Source organism: Tursiops truncatus, chromosome 3 (assembly GCF_011762595.2).
Source record: "Tursiops truncatus isolate mTurTru1 chromosome 3, mTurTru1.mat.Y, whole genome shotgun sequence".
In the NCBI taxonomy this organism is placed as follows: domain Eukaryota; kingdom Metazoa; phylum Chordata; class Mammalia; order Artiodactyla; family Delphinidae; genus Tursiops; species Tursiops truncatus.
Window position 1 is genome coordinate 143539535 of NC_047036.1, and position 23503 is coordinate 143563037.

Genomic DNA, 23503 nt, shown 5'->3' on the forward strand with positions numbered 1-23503 from the left:
CCTAGGTCCACGGAAGAAATCTCTTGTCCATTGACTATGACCGGAATATTCGGACAGAGAAGATCTACGATGATCACCGGAAGTTCACCCTGAGGATCATTTATGACCAGGTGGGCCGTCCCTTCCTCTGGCTCCCCAGCAGTGGGCTGGCGGCTGTCAACGTCTCCTATTTCTTCAATGGGCGCTTGGCTGGCCTTCAGCGCGGGGCCATGAGCGAGAGGACAGACATCGACAAGCAAGGCCGGATCGTGTCCCGCATGTTTGCCGACGGGAAAGTGTGGAGCTATTCCTACCTTGACAAGGTGGGTGGATGTGCTGCCCTTGCTCATCTGGGGCTAGCTCGCTCTCTCTCATTCATGCTTCTCTGTTTAAGCTGACCTGACAGGCTTTGCCATAAGACATTGGAACATCTTTACTTTGACTCTACCAGGGCTCCCCATGCACTCTCACCCTCTGGGAGGGAGGAAGTCTGAAGGAAAATGTTATTCATAGCCCAGCACTGTTACCATTAAAAGCAAAAAAAAAAAAAAGTTCTAGACACTCAGTAATGGCAAAAAGGGTGGATTGTCCGATTTTTACCCCAAAATAACAGTGCTGTTGAAACGGACAGAATCATCCCACTGGCAGCACGGCTAATCACTCCTTATCACTAATCACTGGAAATGCAGTGATTCATTTCTGCCTTGCCCGAAATTGAGGCATCAGGGTAGGGAATTCTGCCTAAAACTCGAGCATGCGGACCAGCACCCTCCCCTACCTGGCCTACTGGCTGAACCAGCCATATGGATTCTTGCTATATATATTTTCCTGTGTCTGCAAGTGGCAGACTCAGGTCTCCGCGTCAGAAAAGGTCCAGTTGTAGCAGCGGTAAAAAGAGATGCCTTCAGGTCACGAGTCAAGACTTTTAAAGGCGGCCCTGGTCATCTGGTCATCAGACAGGGGCTTGCTCAGCCTGGGCCTCTCATCTGGACTCACCTCCACACCAGCCCATTTCCGTTTCTTCCTTTCTTGCCTCCCCATGACAGCGGTCACTTGCAGATAGAGCTGTTACCTCCTCTGTAAAGGGGCTGCTGTCTCTTTGGTCCCTTCTGAATAGTGTTCTCATTACGTCGTAAGATGCTACAGTGGTTGACCAGGGGAGGCAAGAATCTCTCCACAGCTTCAAGTTTGAGGCCATTCTTTCCCCAAACAATCAATGCTTCTGGGTTACTTAATCTTTTCGGTAGCTTCTAAATGGAGGATGTGGTTTCTCCTTAGATTTAATCAGCGGTGTCCCAAAGATAGTATGTGCATCACACCTGTCCCCTGCTGGGCCAGCATCAGTCATTTCTAACCAGTCTCAGGATTTCTTGTCATTGAGCCTGGAGGCAAACTCAGTGCCTCTCACCTCAGTCCTTCAAACCCCTTGCAACTCAAAGTTATGGTCCAAGCAACATCAGTATCACCTGGGAGTTTGTTCCACAAGTAGCTTCTCAGGCCACCTCTCCACCACCCTCCCCCACCGGACTACTGAATCAGAATCTGCCTTTTAACCAGATCCCTGGGTATTTCGCATGCACGTAAACGTTTGGGGAGCGTTCTCCCAAGTAGCCACCGTGATCCGTAGAGTAGCATGCCCGATGAAATCAATTTACCCATAATTTCCAGTCTAAATTTCCCCATCCTTCACGGCTTCTGAATTGCCATTTAGGGAAATGGAATAAATTCTGTCCATTTGAGCACTTGGTCCTAAATGGCCAACTCATGTGTTCCCTTCCCCTTTCCTTCCTCCAGTCCATGGTCCTCCTGCTTCAGAGTCAGCGTCAGTACATATTCGAGTACGACTCCTCTGAACGCCTCCACGCCGTCACCATGCCCAGTGTCGCCCGGCACAGCATGTCCACCCACACCTCCATTGGCTACATCCGCAACACTTACAACCCGCCTGAAAGCAACGCTTCGGTCATCTTTGACTACAGTGATGACGGCCGCATCCTCAAGACATCCTTTTTAGGCACTGGGCGCCAGGTATTCTACAAGTACGGGAAACTCTCCAAGCTATCGGAGATTGTCTATGACAGTACTGCCATCACTTTCGGGTATGATGAGACCACCGGTGTCTTAAAAATGGTCAGCCTCCAAAGTGGGGGCTTCTCCTGCACCATCAGGTACCGGAAGATTGGCCCACTTGTGGACAAGCAAATCTACAGGTTCTCTGAGGAAGGCATGGTCAACGCCAGGTTTGAATACACCTATCACGACAACAGCTTCCGAATCGCAAGCATCAAGCCGATCATAAGTGAGACTCCCCTTCCTGTTGACCTCTACCGCTACGACGAGATTTCTGGCAAAGTGGAGCACTTTGGCAAGTTTGGAGTCATCTATTATGATATCAACCAGATCATCACCACGGCTGTGATGACCCTCAGCAAGCACTTTGACACCCACGGGCGGATCAAGGAAGTCCAGTACGAGATGTTCCGGTCCCTCATGTACTGGATGACGGTGCAGTATGACAGCATGGGCAGGGTAATCAAGAGGGAGCTGAAACTGGGGCCCTATGCCAACACCACGAAGTACACCTATGACTATGATGGGGATGGGCAGCTCCAGAGCGTGGCCGTCAATGACCGCCCGACCTGGCGCTACAGCTACGACCTCAATGGGAACCTCCACTTGCTGAACCCGGGGAACAGCGTGCGCCTCATGCCCTTGCGCTACGACCTCCGAGATCGGATAACCAGGCTCGGTGACGTGCAGTACAAAATTGACGACGATGGCTATCTGTGTCAGCGAGGAGCCGACATCTTTGAGTATAACTCCAAGGGCCTTCTAACGAGAGCCTACAACAAGGCCAGTGGCTGGAGTGTCCAGTACCGCTATGACGGCGTGGGGCGGCGGGCTTCCTACAAGACCAACCTGGGCCACCACCTGCAATATTTCTACTCTGACCTCCACAACCCGACTCGCATCACCCATGTCTATAATCACTCCAACTCGGAGATAACCTCGCTCTACTATGACCTCCAAGGTCACCTCTTCGCCATGGAGAGCAGCAGTGGGGAGGAGTACTATGTTGCCTCAGATAACACAGGGACTCCCCTGGCTGTGTTCAGCATCAACGGTCTCATGGTCAAGCAGTTGCAGTACACCGCCTACGGGGAGATTTATCACGACTCCAACCCCGACTTCCAGATGGTCATCGGCTTCCATGGGGGACTCTACGATCCCCTGACCAAGCTGGTCCACTTCACGCAGCGTGATTATGACGTGCTGGCGGGACGATGGACCTCTCCAGACTATACCATGTGGAAAAATGTGGGCAAGGAGCCGGCCCCCTTTAACCTGTATATGTTCAAGAGCAACAATCCTCTCAGCAATGAGCTGGATTTGAAGAACTACGTGACAGGTGAGGACCTGGCCACCTCATTTGGGCAGTGGCTCCCCGTGGGGTGGTGGTCCCAGGAGATTGCCAGGGATTTCAAAACGAGGTCTTATGTCCGATGCTAGGAGAATCCTGGAGGGCTGTGTATGCCGGCAGTACAGGATCTAGAGCAGTCAAGTGACGGCAGTACAGAGCAGTCATCAGGTCTGTTTGAACATGTCCTGACCACTTTCAAGTCCATTCAATTGAAATAACTTTTACAAGAGCCCTTACTACCCCAAAAGAGGAAAGCGGCCTTATGAAGGGGGAAAGAATGGGACTCTGGTCTCAGAAGTACCTCATTCAGATTCCCTCTCTTCTATTTATAAGCTAAAGGACCTCGGGCTAGTTGTCCAGTATCTCTGAGCTGTAGTTTCCTTTTCTGCAAAAGGGCACTAACAAAATCATCTCACAGAGTGATCGTAAGAAGGAAATGAACTTATGTAGGTAAAGTCTAGGGCCTGGCACTTAGACCGAGGATGTTCACAAAAGGGTATCTGCTCACCAGATACATCACCGTTACTAGTGAAGCAATGAATGAGACTAGGTACTGAAATGACTGTGACCCAGTTCCCGACCTCAAGACCAGGCTGGTGAGATACAAATACAAATAACCAATGATAATGCAAAGCAGAATTAAGTCTGTGCTACCATATAGGTGTTTGTTCAGTTATTTATTCAACAAGCATTTATAGTGGGCCAGCATGCTACATTCTGGGGATACAATGATAAGCAAGACAAACACTCTTCTCTCAAAGTGGTGTGTTTGTGTGTGTGTGTGTGTGTGTGTGTGTGTGTGTGTGTGTGTGTGTGTGTAGCACACATGCAGATGACTTCAGATTTGAAAATTTTGACATAGTACAGAAGAGCCCCGTGTCAAAGTGGGCCTGAAGGACGAGGGGGATCTTGTTTGGCAGAAACGAGCTCAAGGCTGAAGAAAGACTATGAGCAGAAGTCAAAAGGACAAAGGAAGCTTGGACACGGGTGTGGACGGAGGGGCCAAGGAGGGCAGATAATCTACTTCCTCATGATAAGTGAGAAATTGGTAAAAGGAAACATCCATTTCCATCCATCTCCATCCATCCACCTATTCATGGATATTTTCATCTAATACATAAGTACTAGAAATGCAGTGGAGGGCAAGATAGAGTCCCTATCTTCAGGGAGATAAGCAAGGAAATCTGGATGGATGGATGGATGGATGGATGGATGGATGGATGGATGGATGGATGGGAGGAAAAATACCAACTTTCAGCAAGGAATCTGGAGCCATCTCACCTGTACATGCATTGTAGAGGAGTAACAGTGGGGACCCCAATTCCAAGCCCCCCCCAAGTTCCAGGAAACTCTTAGCTCTTGGCCAATGGGCCAGGGAAGCATCAAGCCCAAGGGGTCCCGACCCTCAGGTGGCCAGGGGTCACTTGTCCACCCCCAAGATTGGAAAGAAAGCAGCAGCTCCTTGGAACACAGGGCTGCCCTCAGTGCCCCATGCTGCGGAAAGAAATAGATGACCCTAAAGGTTAACTTGTGGCCCTGCTATGCCTCACTGACAAGTCCCAGAGCCTTTGAAGTTGAACCCAGCGTCCTCCTACAACAGAAGCAGCTGCTACCTTTGGAGTGCAGGAGTTTTGGCCAAGCCAGTTCCCTCCCGGTCTCCCCAGTGCGCCTCGTCAGGAGGCCCTGCCATGCTACTCCGCCAGGGCGTCCTCTCTTCCCCAGGGCTTGGCAGGGTTTGTGTCCCCCCCCCCCCAGTTCACTGCAGTTTCAAATTAAAGGACCTCTCGGGAAAGTACACACCCATATGTATATAGTTTCAAATAATGATAAAGCAGGGAAGATAAATGAAGTAGGTAAAGAGTTAGAGAGTGGTGGGAAGTGTCTTGTATCTTTAGGGCACTCACAGATAGGTGGCATTTGAGCAGAGGCCATTATGAAGTGGGGGAGGGAGAGGAAGCGAATTCCAGCCAAAGGAAACAATGTGAATGGGGAGGCAGCCCATGCCTATCTCAGCCATAGGAGAAGAAGGCCCTGCCCCGCAAGAATGCGCTTCCCAGAGCCTGGCTTGGCACTGGATACCTTAGGGATGAACCAGCCAAAGGCAAATAAAAAGAAAGCCCTCGGCATGGGATGAACACACGCCCACAGCTGCCAAGACCCAAACAAAATCATTCGCAGAGCACAGCGTGCCTCCCTGCCCCCTCAGCTGCTCTCCTGGTCCTCCTGAAAGGACAAAAAGAAATTCGAGTTTTCTGAATAGCAAGATGGCTTTCCTCGTTCCAGTGCTTCATGGAGACTCAATAAACGGGCATCAAATCAAGTTGAACTAAGTCCAACAAAACTGAATCCAGAAAACATTAGAAAGAGTCTAAAATAAAAGGTAACGTTAGAGAAGCTGCACGCACAGAGCTGATGTCCGCAGTCAAAGCAAAGTCAGAGGGGCTGCCGCTCAACGTGAGATGACCCCTGGAGACTGCAGCCCAGAAGAGAACGCCAAGTCATGCTCCGCCATTCGGATGTTGGCGAATCTGTAAACCCATCTTTGTGCGTCTTGATTTGCATCGTAGGAGATGAGCAGAGGGGTTGAACTTGCAGCTCACAATTGAAGAAGGGATTAAGATGTAGTCGGCAGGAGCACAGTGGACAGAACTACTGTCTCTCTGGTGCTCAAAAGAATCTTTGCTGTTTGGAAACAGAGCTCTCTGAATGCAAGAGACAGCTGCTGAGGCTGGAGGAGGCTGTGTCCTCCCCCAAAATGCTGGCACAAAGGAGAGCAGCAGAGAATACCCGTTAGGAGCTCAAAGACCTCTGGGCTGGACACAGCTGTATCTACCAAGGAGGGGTAAGGGAGGGCAAGAAGTGATTCCTTTCCCACTCACGGGCTCTAAAGCTGCACCCTTTTTACCAGTTATCGTTTAAGGTAATATATTGATGACTGATATATCTGTGATACGAAAGATACTAGAGGAAAGGATATAAAAGACAGACTGAGAGATATAGACCCTCTCCCCAAAAACCTGCAGTGCCCTGGGCTTTTCCAGTGACAGCGAGTCCCAGGAAACTCCTCAGTCCTGGGCAAACCAAGACCTGTGCTCAGGCCCAAGCCTGGCCCGTCCTCAAGCCGGTTCCTTCTGATGTTAGAACCTGAATACATCTCCAGACACCAATTCTGGCCTTGCCAGTCACTTGCTGTGTGACCCGTACGAATGTCTTAACCTTTCTGAGCCTTAGCTTCTTCATTGGCAGCACTGTGCCAGTCACAGCACTTACCCTGCAGTGCTGTGAAAAGTAAGTGAATCATGACACATAAGGCACCTAGCCCTGGGCAAAGGCTTATCAATGGTAGGAATGCATTTGTTACGTGTAAGCAGCTATGCACCTGAAGACAGGGAGTTCGTAGGTGAGGAGTGAAATTACCACCTTTGTGTAATTCTCTGGGGTTCCCAGGGGTCTCCAGCTCCACCCTGAAACAGATCCCAACTCTGCTCTGAGTGGCATTGCTTTGGCAAATCTGAAACCCCAAATTTGGAGGTAAGCGAACCTCCCATATGTCACCCACGATGACTCGGGTTGGCTTCTCCCTGGCTGTCTCTGGGCTTACAGACCCCCAGGCACACATGAAAGTGAAGTCGAATTTTGTGGAGTTTGATTTCCCCAAGTGAGGAGGGAGGCCCAACCTCCTTCTTGCTTTACTCTCTTCTCTCTCTGCACTTACCACCTAGGCTGCTGTGCTGACAGCGTGCGTTAGAGAGAGCGTGTGGGCTTCAGCTGCCCATGCTGTGAACAACATGGGGCGGGGGAGTGATGGGCTATTAGGAGGGGCCACATCGCCACTCCTACCTCAAGGACTTCCTCTCGACAGATTGTTTAGGGAGGCTGTCACCAGAGACAGCCAGTGACTTTGAAAGGAGGAGGGGTGTTTGTGTGATGCGAGAAGCGCCTTCTGCAGGATGGAGGAGACAAGCAACTTGAAGAAACATTTTTCAGAAGAGAGTTAGACTTGGAAACCAAGCCATGTTAGAAACTTAAAAAGATAGAACAGATAGATGACATGAACTATTACTGTTCATGGGAGCAGCCATTAAAATGTCTGGTCCCAAAGGCAGGAGGTTGTTAACATCATCTCCTGGAGACTAGGGAGGGATCCCTTCAGGGGAGAGATCAAGTTGGGGAGAGTCTGTTGAGGGCAAAGACCTCTCTCTTGCCTTTCTTGGGATTCCCTCCATATCCCTGGTGAAAGATGGGCTGAGTTTATATGTTGTTCAGATGAGGTATTAAATAACATGGAAACACAGATGGGAAAAGTTCGTTTCTCTTCAGTGATCTTTTTATTCTCCCAATTTGGCAGAGGAGAAAGCCTCCACTTGATGCTGGTGTGTATGTAACACCTCGTTAACACTTCTCATCTCCCTTTTTAACAGAGAGAGCAGGTCTAAGACTCCCCGGGTAGCAGGTAACAAAATCGTGCTCCAGCTTAATTGCGTTGTTTTAATTTTACAGTTATTCTCTGTTTGCATCAAGTGAGAGTGCTCTCCCACTTATGGTAGTGACATAAAGTTTCTTTTTTATAATGGATGTGCTTAAGTAGACAAAGCAAAACAAGTACAGGTGATCCTCGGATATGGTAAAACCACCACGATAGGTGATCATGACGGGTAACCACAAATACCCAGAGTCTGGTAACCGCACTGCACCGCGTTCACCACCTACTTCGCACAGAGGTGCTCTGTGGATATATGATCATCGCTAGACTAAAGCGAGGCTTCTGTCTGCTTGATGCTGACACACTTTTTAAGGCAATTTCAAACCTGTATCCTTAAGTGACGTTTTTTATTGACGTATAGTTGACTTACAGTATTACATTAGCTTCAGGGGTATAACGTAGTGATTCAATATTTTTATAGATTATGCACAAAAGTTATTACAGTACTACTGACTATATTCCCTGAGTTGTACATTACATCCCTGTGACCTATTTATAACTGGTAGTTGTAGCTTTTAACCCCCTTCACCTATTTATCCCATTTCCCAACCCACCTCCCCTCTGGCAACCACCTGTTTGTTCTCTGTAACTGAGTCTGTTTGTTTTGTTACATTTGTTCATTAGTTTTGTTTTTTAGAGTCCACATTTAAATGAAAATGTATGTTATTCGTCTTTCTGTAACTTCTTTCACTTAGAATCTCCTCCAGGTCCATCATGTTGTCACAAATGGCAAGATTTCACTCTTTTTTAGAGCTGAGTAATGTTCCATTATATATGTATATAACCACATCTTCTTTATCCATTCATCTGTCCATGGACACTTAGGTTCCATATGTTGGCTATTGTAAATAATGCTACGATGAACATGGGGTTGCATATATCTTTTCAAATTAGTGTTTTCTTTGGATAAATACCCAGGAATGGAATTGCTGGATCATATGGTAGTTGTATTTTTAATTTTTGAGGGCCCTCCATACTGTTTTCCATAGTGGCTACACCAATTCACATTCCCATCAACACTGCTCGAGAGGGCCCTTTTCTCCACATCTTCACCAACTCTTACTGTTTCTTGTCTTTTTGGTGACAGTGATTCTGACAGGTGTGTGGTACTATCTCACTGTGGCTTTTATTTGCATCTTTCCGATGATTATTGAGGTTAAATGACTCTTAAATGGGCTATCGCTAATACATGTACTTGCCACGTCATTCAAGGAACTTGTTTGTGTCTGAGGCTGATAAACACACTGTGGATTCCAGAATCCCTCTCATTAGAGGGTCTTCTAGGCCTGTATGTTTAGTGGTGAAGTCAGCATTAAACCCCTCATAGCAGTCCTGGGGCAGGAGGTGGGTAGACCTTCCTCAGCCCCTTCAGAAGCATCTTCTCAAGCAGGTACAGGTAGTTCCTCTGTCACACACACTACTCAGGGTGGCTTTTGCCACATATAGTCAGCGTTTGTTCATCCACTCCATGGATACTTATTGAGCACCTATTTTGTGCTAGGCCTGGGGAGACATCAGTGAATGAAACAGATTTTTTAACTCCGGGTCCTGATGGAGCTTACATTCTCGGTGAGGGAGACAGATAGTAAACAATAAATGTCATAAATGCCCAAATGAGACACATGTTCAAGTGTGGTAACTGTTTTGGGGATGGGGGGATGAGTGGTGGAAGCGGACTTGGGATTGCTGGGGGTGGGAACAGGCAGGGGTTAAACATGAAGTTGGCCTTATTGGAGGCAACGTCTGAGCAAGACTTGAAAAAGGGAGGAGTGAGACAGCCAGAAGATACCTTCAGGGAAGCACACTCCAGGCAGAGGGCTTGCCTGTATAAAGGCTCCGAGATGAGTGTGCACCTGGCATGTTCAAGAAACGGCACAGAGGCTGGAGCTGAGTGAGCAAGAGAGAGAGAGGAGAAGACGAGGTCAGAGAGATCACGGGCAAGGTCCTTAGAGACCATTAGAAGGACTTTCACATTTTCATTGAGAGAAATGGGGGATTGCTGGAGTGTTACAAGTAAAGGAATGGTAAGGGCCTTTTCCATGTCTAAAGGTATGTGGAGCACAGAAGTGAAAGCAGGGAGGCCAGTTAGAAATCAAGGCAAGAGATCATGGGCCAGGGCTGAGGTGGTGGAAATGGTGAGAAGTGGACACAGATTCTGGTCTATTTTAAAAGTGAAAGTAAAGGATTTAACCATAGGACCCAGCAATTCCACACCTAGGTGTATACATAAGAGAACTGAAAAGAGGTTTTCAAACATCAGTTTGTACCATCATCAGAAAGTCTACAAATAATAAATGCTGGAGAGGCTGTGGAAAAAAGGGAACCATCCTACACTGTTGGCAGGGATGAAAACCGGTGTAACCACTATGGAGAACAATACGGAGGTTCCTAAAAAAACTAAAAATAGAACTACCATATAATCCAGCAATCCCACTCCTGGGCATATATCCAGAAAAGATGAAACTATAACTCAGAAAGATACATGCACCCCAATGTTCATAGCAGCACTATTTACAATAGTCAAGACATGGAAGCAACCTAAGCCCATCAACAGATGGATAAAGATGTGGCATATATATACAATGGAATATTACTCAGCCATAAAAAAGAATGAAATAATGCCATTTGCCCCAATATGAGTGGACCTAGAGATTATCATACTAAGTGAAAAAATCAGAGAAAGAGAAATATTATATGATACTGCTTATATGTAGAATCTAAAAAATAGTACAAATTAAGTTATTTAAAAACAGAAACAAACTCACAGGCAGAGAAAAAAACTTACGGTTACCAAAGGGGATGGGAGGAGGGAGGGATAAATTAGGAGTTTGAGATTAACAGATACACACTACTATATATAAAAGAGATACACAAAAAGGACCTGCTGTATTGCACAGGGAACTATATTCAATATTTTGTAATCAGCTATAATGGAAAAGAGTTTGAAAAAGAATATATATGTAGAGCCCCTCGATTCCAGACAAGATGGCAGAGTAGAAGGACTTTCACTCACTTCTTCTCATGAAAACACCAAAATCACAACTAACCGCTGAACACCAAAATCACAACTGCTGAACAACCATCAACAAAAAAGGTATTTTACCTACCAAAGACAAAGAAGAAGTCACAATGAGACAGGAGAAGGAGTGCCTTCACTCTACAATCAAATCCCATACCTGCTGCGTGGGCGACCCATGAACTGGAAAATAATTATATTGCAGAGGTTCTCCCACCGGAGTGACTTCTGAGCCCCATGTCAGGCTCCCCAGCCTGAGGATCTGGCAACAGGAGAAGGAGCCCCAGAGCATTTGACTTGGAAGGCCAGAGGAGCTTGAGTGCAGGAGCTCCACAGGACTGGAGGAAACAGAGACTCCACTCTTAGAGGATGCACACAAGATTTCACATGCACTGGGCCCAGCACAAAGCAGTGACTCCACAGGAGCCTGGGCTAGACCTACCTGCGGGTCTTGGAGGGTCTCCTGGGGAGGCGGCAGTTGGCTGGGGCTCACTGTGGGGGCAGGAACACTGGTGGTGGAGGTCCCAGGGAATATTGATTGGTGTGAGCTCTCCCAAAGGTCACCATTTTGGCACCGAGACCTGACCTCACCCAACAGCCTGCAGGCTCCAGTGCTGGGACGCCTCAGGCCAAACAACCAGTGGGGTGGGGGAGAGAACACAGCCCCACCCATCAGCAGACAGGCTGCCTAAAGTTGTACTGAGCTCACAGCCACCTAAAAATATACCCCTTGACACAGCCCTGCCCACCAGAGGGACAAGCCCAGCTCCAACCACCAGTGTGCAGGCATCAGTCCCTCCCACTAGGAAGCCTACACAGCCTCTGGACCAACCTCAGCCACCAGAGAGCAGACACCAGAAGAAGGAGGAACTACGAACCTGCAGCCTGCAGAAAGGAGACCACAAACACAGGAAGTCAGACAAAATGAGACAGCAGAGAAATATGTTTCAGACGAAGGAACAAGATAAAAACCCAGAAGAACAAGTAAATGAAGTGGAGATAGGCAATCTACCTGAAAAAGAATTCAGAGTAATGATAGTAAAGATGATCCAAGATCTTGGAAAAAGAATGGAGGCACAGACTGAGGAAATACAAGAAATGTTTAACAAAGACCTAGAAGATTTAAAGAACAAACAGAGATGAACAATACAATAACTGAAATGAAAAATACACTAGAAGGAATCAAAAGTAGAATAAATAAGGCAGAAGAACTAATAAGTGAGCTGGAAGAGAGTGCTGGAAATCATTGCCGTGGAATAGAATAAAGAAAAAAGAATAAAAAGAAATGAGAACAGTCTCAGAGACTTCTGGGACAACATTAAACACACCAACATTCATATTATAGAGGTCCCAGAAGGAGAAGAGAGAGAGAAAGGGCCCAAGAAAATATTTGAAGAGATTATAGCCGAAAACTACCCTAACATGAGAAAGGAAACACTCGTTCAAGTCCAGGAAGTGCAGAGGCCCACACAAGATAAACCCAAGGAGGAACACGCCAAGACACATATTAATCAATGACAAAAATGAAAGACAAAGAAAAATATTAAAAACAAGGGAAAAGCAACAAATAACATACAAGGGAATCCCCATAAGACTATCAGCTGATTTTTCAGCAGAAACTCTGCAGGCCAGAAGGGAGTGGCACGATATATTTAAAGTGATGAAAGGGAAAAACCAACGACCACAAATACTCTACCCAGCAAGGCTCTTGCTCATATTCGATGGATAAAGTAAAACGTTTACAGACAAGCAAAAGCTAAAAGAATTCGGCACCACCAAATCAGCTTTACAACAAATCCTAAAGGAACTTCTCCAGGCGGAAAAGAAGGCCACAACTAAAAACAAGAAAATTACAAATGGGAAAGCTCACCGGTAAAGACAAACATAAAGTAAAGGTAGGAAATCATCCACATACAAATATGATATCAAAACCAGCAGTCGTGAGAAGAGCAGAGTACAAATACAGGATATTGTAAATGCATTGGAAATTATTAGAAGACCAGCAACTTAAAACAATCTTGTATACATATAGACTTCTATATCAAAACCTCATGGGAACTGCAAACCAAAAATCTACAATAGATACACACACACAAAGCAATCCAAACACAATACTAAAGATAGTTATCAAATCACAAGAGAGAGAACAAAAGAGGAAGGGAAGAAAAAAGCCCTACAAAAGCAAATCCAAAACAATTATCAAAACGGCAATAAAAACATACATATCGAAAATTACCTTAAATGTAAATGGAGTAAATGCTCCACCCAAAAGACATAGACTGGCTCAGTGGATACAAAAACAAGACCTGGATATATGCTGTCTACAAGAGACCCACTTCAGATCTAGAGACACATACAGACTGAAAGTGAGGAGGTAGAAAAGGGTATTCCATGCAAATAGAAATCAAAAGAAAGCTGGAGTATCAATATCAGACAAAATAGACTTTAAAATAAAGACTGTTACGAGAGACAAAGAAGGACACTACATAATGATCAAGGGATCAATCCAAGAAGAAGATATAACAATTGTAAATATATATGCACCCAGCATAGGAGCACCTCAAAATATAAGGCAAATACTAACAGCCATAAAAGGAGAATCAACAGTAACACAATAATAGTGGGTGACTTCAACACCCCACTTCCATCAATGGACAGATCATCCAGACAGAAAATCAATAAGGAAACACAGGCCTTAAATGACACATTAGACCAGATGGACTTGATATTTATAGAACCTTCCATCTGAAAGCAGCAGAATACACATTCTTCTCAGGTACACACAGAACATTCTCCAGGATAGATCACATCTTGGGCCACAAAGCAAGCCTCAATAAATTTAAGAAAATTGAAATCATATCAAACATCTTTTCCAGCCACAATGGCAAACATCCTAAAGATGCTACCAGAAAACTAGTAGAACTCATCAATGAATTTGGTAAATTTGCAGAATACAAAATTAACACACAGAAATCTGTTGCATTCCTATACATTAACAATGAAAGATCAGAAAGAGAAATTAAGGAAACAATCCCATTTACCATCACTTCAAAAGGAATAAAATACCTAGGAATAAATCTACCTAAAGAGGCGAAAGACCTGTACTCTGAAAACTATAAGATGTTGATGAAAGAAATCAAAGATGGCACAAACAGATGGAAAGATACACCATGTTCTTGGATTGGAAGAATGAATATTGTGAAAATGACTATACTACTCAAGGCAATCTACATATTCAGTGCAATTCCTATCAAATTACCAATGGCATTTTTAGAGAACAAGAACAAAAATTTTTAAATTTGTATGGAAACACAAAAGACCCCCAAATAGCCAAAGCAGTTCTGAGAAAGAAAAACAGAGCTGGAGGAATCATACTCCCTGACCTCAAACTATACTACAAAGCTACAATAATCAGAACAGTATGGTACTGGCACAAAAACAGAACTATAAATCAATGGAACAGGATAGAAAGCCCAAATATAAACCCACGCACCTATGGTCAATCTCCAACAAAGGAGGCAAGAATAAACAATGGAGAAAAGACAGTCTCTTCAATAAGTGGTGCTGGGAAAACTGGACAGCTACATGTAAAAGAATAAAATTAGAACATTCTCTAACACCATACACAAAAATAAACTTTAAATGGTTCAAAGATCTAAATGTAAGGCCAGATACTATAAAAATCTTAGAGGAAAACATAGGCAGAACACTCTGAAATAAATCACAGCAAGATCTTTTTGGATCCACCTCCTAGAGGAATGAAAATAAAAACAAAAATAAAAGGGACCTAATTAAACTTAAAAAGCTTTTGCACGGCAAAGGAAACCATAAACAGAATGAAAAGACGACCTACAGAATGGGAGAAATTATTTACAAACGTAGTGACCAACAAGGGATTAATCTCCAAAATATACAAACAGCTCATGCAGCTCTATATCAAAGAAACAAACAACCCAATCAAAAACTGGGCAGAAGATCTAAATAGACATTTCTCCAAAGAAGACATACAGTGTGGTCAAAAAGCACATGGAAAGATGCTCAACATCACTAATTATTAGAGAAATGCAAATCAAAACTACAATGAGGTAATCACCTCACACAGGTCAGAACGGCCATCATCGAAAAGCCTACAAACAATAAATGCTGGAGAAGGTGTGGAAAAAAGGGAACCCTCCTACACTGTTGGTGGGAATGTAAATTGGCACGACCACGAGGAGAACAGTATGGAGGTTCTTTAAAAAACTAAAAATAGAACTACCATATGCCCAGCAATCCCACTCCTGGGCATATACCCTGAGAAAACCATAATTTGAAAAGAGACACACACCCCAATGTTCATTGCAGCACTGTTTACAATAGCCAAGACATGGAAGTAACCTAAATGCCCATCAACAAAGGAATGGATAAAGAAGATGTGGTACATATATACAATGGAATATTACTCGGCCATTAAAAAGAATGAAGTAACGCCATTTGCAGCAACATGGATGGACCTAGAGATTATCATACTAAGTGAAGTAAGTCAGACAGAGAAAGACAAATATCATATGATATCACTTATATGTGGAATCTAAAAAAAAATGATACAAATGAACTTATTTGCAAAACAGAAACAGACCCACAGACTTCGAAAGCAGACTTGTGGTTGCCAGGGGGAAATGTGGTGGGGAGGGATAAATTAGGAGTTTGGGATTAACATATACATACTACTATATATAAAATAATCAACAGGGACCTACTATATAGCACAGGGAACTCTACTCAATATTCTGGAATAACCTATATGGGAAAAGAATCTGAAAAAGAATGGATATATGCACATGCGTAACTGAATCAGTTAGCTGTACACCGGAAACTAACACATTGTAAATCAACTATACTCCAACATAAAATAAAAATTAAATAAAGAATATATATGTATGTATGTGTATAACTGAATCACTTTGCTGTACACCTGAAACGAATGCAACATTGTAAATCAGCTACACTTCATTTTTTAAAATGCTATCCTAAAATAACAATAATAAAATCCTGACAGTGAATGAAGAAACATCAAGATAAATTTGTCCATGAATATTCATAATAGCATTATCCAAAATAGTAAAAAATAAAGGTGTAAACAACTCAGATAACCATTAACTGATGAATGAATAAACAACATGGGGTATATCCAAATAACAGAATGTTATTCAGCCATAAAAAGGAATGAAGTGCTGACATAGGCTACAACATGGATGAACCTTGAAAACATTGTGCTAAAAGAAAGAAGCCAGACACGAAAGGCCACACATTATATGATTTCGAAATATCCAGAATAGGCAACTCCATTGAGACAGAAAGCAGTGTTGGTTTTCAGGGACTGAGGGTAAAGGAGAATGCAGAATGACTGCTAACAGGTATGCGGTTTCTTTGGGGGTGATGAAAGTGTTCTGGAATTCAACAGAAATGAAGGTTGTACAATATTGTGAATGTACTAGAAGCCACTGCATTGTGTACTTTAAAATGTTTAACATGATGAATTTTATGTTACGTGAAACTTACCTCAATTTTTTTTAAAAAGTAAAGGACTTCCTGATGGTTTAGACATAGAGAGTGAGAAAAAGGAAGAGGTCAAGGATGGTAGCTGGAAGGATGGAGTTGCTGTAACCTGGGATGGAAAAGACTATGGCAACAGGTGCGGGGGAGGAAGATGAGTTCAGTTTTGGATAGAAGTCTGAAGTGTAATTACATACACTAGTTTGGAATTGAGGGAGAGGTCCTGGATGGAGACATACATTTTGGAGTCAGCATCTGCATGTAAATGGTATTGAGGGCTCTGAGGGTGCATAAGATCACCGTGTTTGGAAGAGTAGATAGAATGCAAAAGAAGTTCACAGACTGAGTCTAGGACATCCTGATATTCAGAGTAGGGAGATGAGGAGGAACCAATGAGGGACAAGGGGTGGCCACAAAGGTGAGAGGGGGACAAGGGAGTGTGCTGTCGAGAAAGGCAAGACAAAGAGAGACACAGGAGTGTTCAAGTTGTCAGATAAATTCTGATAGGTCAAACAAGATGAGGACCACAGTCAGCATTGGACTTAGCAACACAGAGGTCATTTGTGACCTTGACGAGAGTTGTTTTAATGAGTATCTGGGAGCAAAGCCTGATTCAGAGGAGATGAATGGGAGTCAGTGAGTCTAGAAAATTATTTTGAGTTTGAGAAGTTCTTGTAAAGGGGGTGAGACACGGGTGGTGGCTAAAGGGAGAAGGACGGACAAGAGAGGGATTTTTTTTAAGGTGGATTTTTAGTGGCATGTTTGTACGCTGATGGGGTTGATCCATTGGAAGAGGGAGTAAATTGATGGAGAGAGAGTTGCTGGAGCGCTGCCCCTGAGTGGGCGAACATGAACGTGAGCTGGTGCACAAGTGGAGGGTTGATTCCAACAGCTCATCTAGAGTAACAGGAGGAAGGCGGGAATATGGGTGCAGATGCTGGTAGGCTGATAGATAGGATGAGGGTTTAGGGACATTCCCCTCTGGCCTCATCGGTTTTCTTAGACTAGAAATTAAGGTCATCTGCTAGAGCGCAGAAGGGAAAGCAGGTGTGGGAGGTTTTAGGCGAGATGAGAAGAGGTTAAATCATCCAGGAGAATGGGAGGAGGACTAAATGGCGGAAGGGGATGTAGTCAGATTGCCAGGGAGCAGGAAGGCACAATTGGGGTTCATTGACAGGAATTTAAAGGAACGCCAGTCAGTGTGGTTACATTCCTTTCTGCTGCCACGTTCAGCTGCACAGGGATAAACATGGAATAGGCAGAGCCTTCCATGATTTAACCAAAATTGTGATTTCACCAAGCAGGTGTGATGAAGGGGCAAGGAGCTGAGATAATACACAAGGGAATAATTCTAATGATTGCCCATGGAATGTGTGCTAGGTGAGAAGAGAAGAGAGACCAAGAAGCTGAGGGAGGGAAAAGAAGTTTAGGGTAGGTTGAAGGTCCTAAGGAGAGGAGAGGCTCGGGGAGTATGGGTGTCAGGTTACAAAAAGGAGTAAACTAGAGAGTCCAGGTGGTGATCAGAGGGTGATGTACATGAAATTGAGGTAATGGGGGGATCAGAATTATTGATGATAACAAGGTCCAGAGGATGAGGAGAGTTAGTAGGGGGAGGATCACCAAAAAAATAAGAGGCCAGGCTCCTGGAAGGATCGACTGCTTGTCTAATGAAATTACTAAGAAGGAATTCAGGAACAGAGATGGAGAGAGTGACAGTGGAGCAGACTCAGTCTTGAGCCCTAGCAAGGAAGGGCAGTCGTCCTCTGAGCACGCAGAGCTCTCTCTTGACCTCTCTCTGAAGCGTAGACACCTGAGGAAAGGGTCTCAGGAGCCAGATGACTGTCTGCGTTCCATACACTCAGGGAATCCCCTTTCTATAATGAGCCAGCCTCAGTGCAGCAGCAACCCGCCCCCCACCGAGGTCCTGCACAGTGTTAATCATCACGTCTGCATGTAGCCAGTCGTTGTGTCTCTAGCCTCTAAGCACATTGACTGGCCCGTAATCGATGCTCCCTTAAATACTTGCCAAATGAAGGTGTCCATATTTATTGAGCAACCCACGTGCCAGGCACTATGATAAGCCCTTGACATGGATTTTTCCCGTCAATCCTCACGACAGCCCAATGCGATTAGTACAGTTATTATCCCAATTCATATCTGAGGAACCTGAAGCTGAGAGAGGGTCAGGAACTTGCCCAAGGTCACACAGCAAGGGCATCGAAAAGTAGATCTAGCTTACTCCAGCACCGTCCTAAATCACCACATGGGGAGGGCTGAGTGGGGGTCAACTGACCAAGTTTGGAAGGGCATCTACTTCCGAGAACCCAGGTAAGCAGCTCTGGGTCCGGGCCAGGAGACCTTCACAGGCTCTTGCCTCCCTCTCCTGCTGGACTCCATACACAACCCCCCATTTTATTTTGTTCTGTCTCCAAGATCCTCTCTGGCTTTCCATCCATCATGATTTCAGAAATCTTTATTTTCGTTTCCACCGTAGATGTGAAAAGCTGGCTGGTGATGTTTGGATTTCAGCTTAGCAACATAATTCCCGGCTTCCCAAGGGCCAAAATGTATTTCGTGCCTCCGCCCTATGAGTTGTCAGAGAGTCAAGCAAGTGAGAACGGACAGGTAAGTGGAGGTCCCTGCCAAGAATCCGATGACCGTCATCGTTCCCTTTGGCAAACAGAACCATGTTGGAGCCAAGGGCATGTCAGTAGCGGAGGAAAACATCGGAGCTGGGTATAAAAGGGGCGTGAAACGTGGTGACTTCGCAGGACAACGAATGTCAGTACTGTTACTTCTCTGGCGCAGCACGTATTTCTTTCCAACCTCAATTATTACCTTAATTGTGGTATCATTATCTGTTCCGTGTGTACCCTTGAGTCACTCCTTGATTAACCACAGCATTGAGAAATCTAGCAGCAACCTACCATCTGTGCTGCCTGTAAGATCATAACCCTTTTGGCTTTTATGGGACGTAATAAAACGGTGGTTTGCAGTTTCTGTCCCATTAAAGAACATTTTTATGCCTTACATAAAACCTCAGCGTTTTATGGCCCAAATGTATACAGATTGAGTTTTCTGAACATAATCTGTGCTTGGGTTTCTTGGTGATGACCGAGACGGTGGTTTCAATTTGGGTGCCGCTGAGACCTCGGCCACACCTGGACAGGGGATATCTGTGTTCAGATACCCCCAGCTACAGAACCTGTGCTCGGCACAATAAAAGTCTGAAAGATCTCACCTGCTCTGAATAATCGTCCAGACTGTGTCACTAGAGAGAGACCAGAGGAGCTGCTGGGTAATTGAGAACAGCATTCTCACAGTTCTGCCCGTGGGGACCACTCGGGGGATGAATAGCCATCATTTCGCTCATTTATCTAAGTGCTGTTACCTCCCAAGCACAGCCTCTTCCATTATCCCAGCCTGTCCCCCAACCACCAATTGAGGTGAGCTGTAATTTGTGAGTAGAGAACTCAAGGCCAAGGAGATAATGGGGATTTCATCCCTCTGCAGAAGGAGGGCTAGGATCCAAAGCAAATGACTCAGAAAGCCCAGGGACGGTCCCTCTGGCCCACGAAGCCAGCATCTGTTATTCCGGTGCTTCTCAAGCATTCATACGCACGCACACCAGCTAGAGTGTCTTGTTAAGCTGCAGCTTCTCACTCGGTGGGTCAGGAGGGAGGCCTGAGATCCCGCTTTTCTAACAGGGCGAGTCCTGGAGATGTCTCAGCTGCTAGCCATACTTTGAGTAGCCAGGTGCTAACCCAAGGAAGTTAATGAATAACCAGGGCACTGGCCTCAAAGAGAGGTAGGTCGCAGCAGCGGGGTTCACAGCCGCTCAGACAAACACCCTGCCCTTCAGGTCAGGATATTCCTGGGTCTGAAGTGTGTACGGCAGCTGCCGGATCATCAGCGGGCAGAGTGACTCTCTCTTCCGCAGTGATGGAGAGCCATGGTAAGTGGGTAGGCCTGGGTGCAGATACCAGCAATGCGGCACTCCTCCGTACCTCCATTTTTTAGTTAATGGCACAGTTACAAGGTGGAGAGGCCATAGCATCAGAGCACTGGAAACCTGCCAGTCTGTCCTAGTTCCAAAAGGTAGGACTATCTTAGCTCCTATCACGACAGACGCAAGACATATTCTTGCAGGAGAGTCCCAGCCTTCCTCTTTCTGACCCTTTGTCGCTGTGTTGCCCAGCCCGTACACACAGCGGCCCAGCCCGCCTTCTCAGCTTTCTGTGTTTTCTTATGCCCACAGCTCATTACAGGTGTCCAGCAGACGACCGAGAGGCACAACCAGGCCTTCATGGCCCTCGAAGGGCAGGTCATCTCTAAGAAGCTTCACGCCAGCATCCGAGAGAAAGCAGGCCACTGGTTCGCCACCACCACGCCCATCATCGGCAAAGGCATCATGTTCGCCATCAAAGAGGGGCGGGTGACCACCGGCACGTCCAGCATCGCCAGCGAGGACAGCCGCAAGGTGGCGTCCGTGCTGAACAACGCCTACTACCTGGACAAGATGCACTACAGCATCGAGGGCAAGGACACCCACTACTTTGTGAAGATCGGCTCGGCCGACGGCGACCTGGTCACCCTGGGCACCACCATCGGCCGCAAGGTGCTGGAGAGCGGGGTGAACGTGACCGTGTCGCAGCCCACGCTGCTGGTCAACGGCAGGACTCGAAGGTTCACCAACATCGAGTTCCAGTACTCCACGCTGCTGCTCAGCATCCGCTACGGCCTCACCCCCGACACCCTGGACGAAGAGAAGGCCCGCATCCTGGACCAGGCCAGGCAGAGGGCCCTGGGCACCGCCTGGGCCAAGGAACAGCAGAAAGCCAGGGACGGCCGAGAGGGCAGCCGCCTGTGGACTGAGGGCGAGAAGCAGCAGCTTCTGAGCACGGGGCGTGTGCAGGGTTACGAAGGCTATTACGTGCTTCCCGTCGAGCAATACCCCGAGCTGGCAGACAGTAGCAGCAACATCCAGTTTTTAAGACAGAATGAGATGGGAAAGAGGTAACAAAATCATGTGCTGCCACTCCTCGTCTGGATGGCTCAGCGGGAGCCACTGTTCTCTCCTCTCCTAAGGAGATGAAGACCTAACAGGGGCACTGAGGCCGGGCTGCTTTAGGACACCAAGTGGCAAGAAAGCTCACATTTTTTGAGTTCAAATGCTACTGTCCACGCGAGAAGTCCCACCTCCCGAAGTAGACTAAAGCCCGGCTGCAAATTCCTGAGGAAAAACAAAACAGACGAATGAACGATCATACAACCATGTTCCGAGTTCCCCTAAAATATGACCCACTTGTTCTGGGTCTACACAGCAAAGAGATGGAAAGAGACGCAAAATGTCCAAAAGGAAGAACAGACACACGCACAACATGAAGAAAAAAAAAAAACCCACACACATACACACACACAAACACACCGACCGCAAAACAGAGACGTGAAGACGAGAAGGCCTCATCTTCTAATACCTCACTCATTCACACGTGAGCGACACACAGACGTCCGTGAGGACCAGCATTCCAGGACCAGTTGAGGACAACAATTCAGACTGCTGTTTGGACAGATACTACAGACGTTTTCCTTTTCACAAATACAGGTGCATTTAAACCACGACTTTGGGGGTGATTTGTGTGTAGCGACTGGGGGGGGGGATAAAAGTGAAAGAGTGAGCACTGGAAATACTTTTTAAAGAAAAAAAATATATAAGAACACAAGAAAAGAAAGGAAATGGATATCAAAGCGAAATAATACCATTCAGCACTTAACTCTCAGGTCCCGATCTAGTCTGGCCTGAGCTAATTTATTTGAGCGCAGAGTGTAAAATTCAATTCCAAGGGTGGCTATAATCACTACAGATAAATTTCATATTCTTTTGTCTTTGAAGATTCCATTGTGGACAGTAATACACAGTTACAGGGTGTAGTCTGTTTAGATTCTGTAGTTCGTGGGTATCAGTGGCAGTAGAGGTGTGGGCATCGTGACACTCTTTTGCTAACGGGCACCACTTCAGATCACCCTGTACATACCTAAGCCTCAAGGCACAATCACTGTTTGAGATTTAAAATTATTAGTGTGTTTGTTTGGTCCAGAAACTGAGACAATCACATGACAGTCACCACGAGGAGAGAAAATAAAAAATTTTAAAAACCCACAAAAAGAAGAAAAAAAAGTTAAAAAAAAAAACAAAAAAAATGTCTAATAAGAACTTTGGTACAGGAACTTTTTTGTAATATACATGTATGACTTGTTCATCGAGTTTTTATATTAATTTTAATTTGCTGCTAAGCAAAGACTAGGGACAGCAAAGATAATTTATGGCAAAGTGTTTAAATTGTTTATACATAAATAAAGTCTCTAAAACTCCTGTGGACACTGGTCTTCTGTGCAAATGCTTTGAGGTGAGGGCCAGGTCAAAGTTTCTGGAGGAAAGGGGAGCTTCTCAAGATGCTGAGGCAGAGACGGAATTGTGAACTTACGGAGGAGCTGCTGTCACAGGCACCCCCTGCTCCCCAAGCTGCTCTAAACTCTAGAGTGACCTCTCCCTACATCTGCAGCCCCCGCCCTTCACGGAGCAGAGACGGGAAGGAGAGTGTGGGCCTGGGGCTGGTGGGTGGTGAGGCCCGGATGGGTCCCTCCAGCATTCCCGGGACAGTCAGGCTTCTCCCTGATGCCATGTTCTAGTTCCAGAAGGTGCTGCCAGAAAACTGAAGGCAAACACTCTCCCCACATGAGAGGACGTGCCTGTAGTTTGTGTGGCTCTATGTGTGCGTTCATATGTGTGTGTGTGTGTACTTTCTTCCAGACTGGATCACTTTACCCCAAAACTTGCACACTTGGGGCAGCCAAAGAAGGAAGAGCAGTTATGATCTGGATGAATTTTCCCCCACCAATCCTACAGTTAGAAGAGCAATAGTATCGTTAATAGCTCGTATTTATTGATGTGAACCGCATGCCAAGGACAGTGCTACGTGCTCTACACACAATACTTTCATTTAATCCTCATCTTTCATCCATTCAACAACATTATTTTGAGAGCTTGCCATGTGCCAAGCCTTGTGCT

The 23503-nt window shown here is 45.8% G+C and overlaps 1 protein-coding gene across 7 annotated transcripts in view; it reads left to right on the top strand.

Annotated features, from left to right (window-relative positions):
• LOC101336875 (teneurin-2) overlaps positions 1–22813 on the top strand; it is a 465743-nt gene extending 442930 nt beyond the window's left edge. For all 7 annotated transcript variants that reach the window (XM_073802777.1, XM_073802778.1, XM_073802779.1 and 4 more), the window contains 4 exons: positions 6–302; positions 1774–3388; positions 18929–19059; positions 20693–22813. In XM_073802777.1, the coding sequence (XP_073658878.1) occupies positions 6–302; positions 1774–3388; positions 18929–19059; positions 20693–21454 (2805 nt within the window). In that variant the 3' untranslated portion in view covers positions 21455–22813. The remainder of the gene's footprint in view (positions 1–5; positions 303–1773; positions 3389–18928; positions 19060–20692) is intronic.
• The last annotated feature ends 690 nt before the right edge of the window (positions 22814–23503 follow it).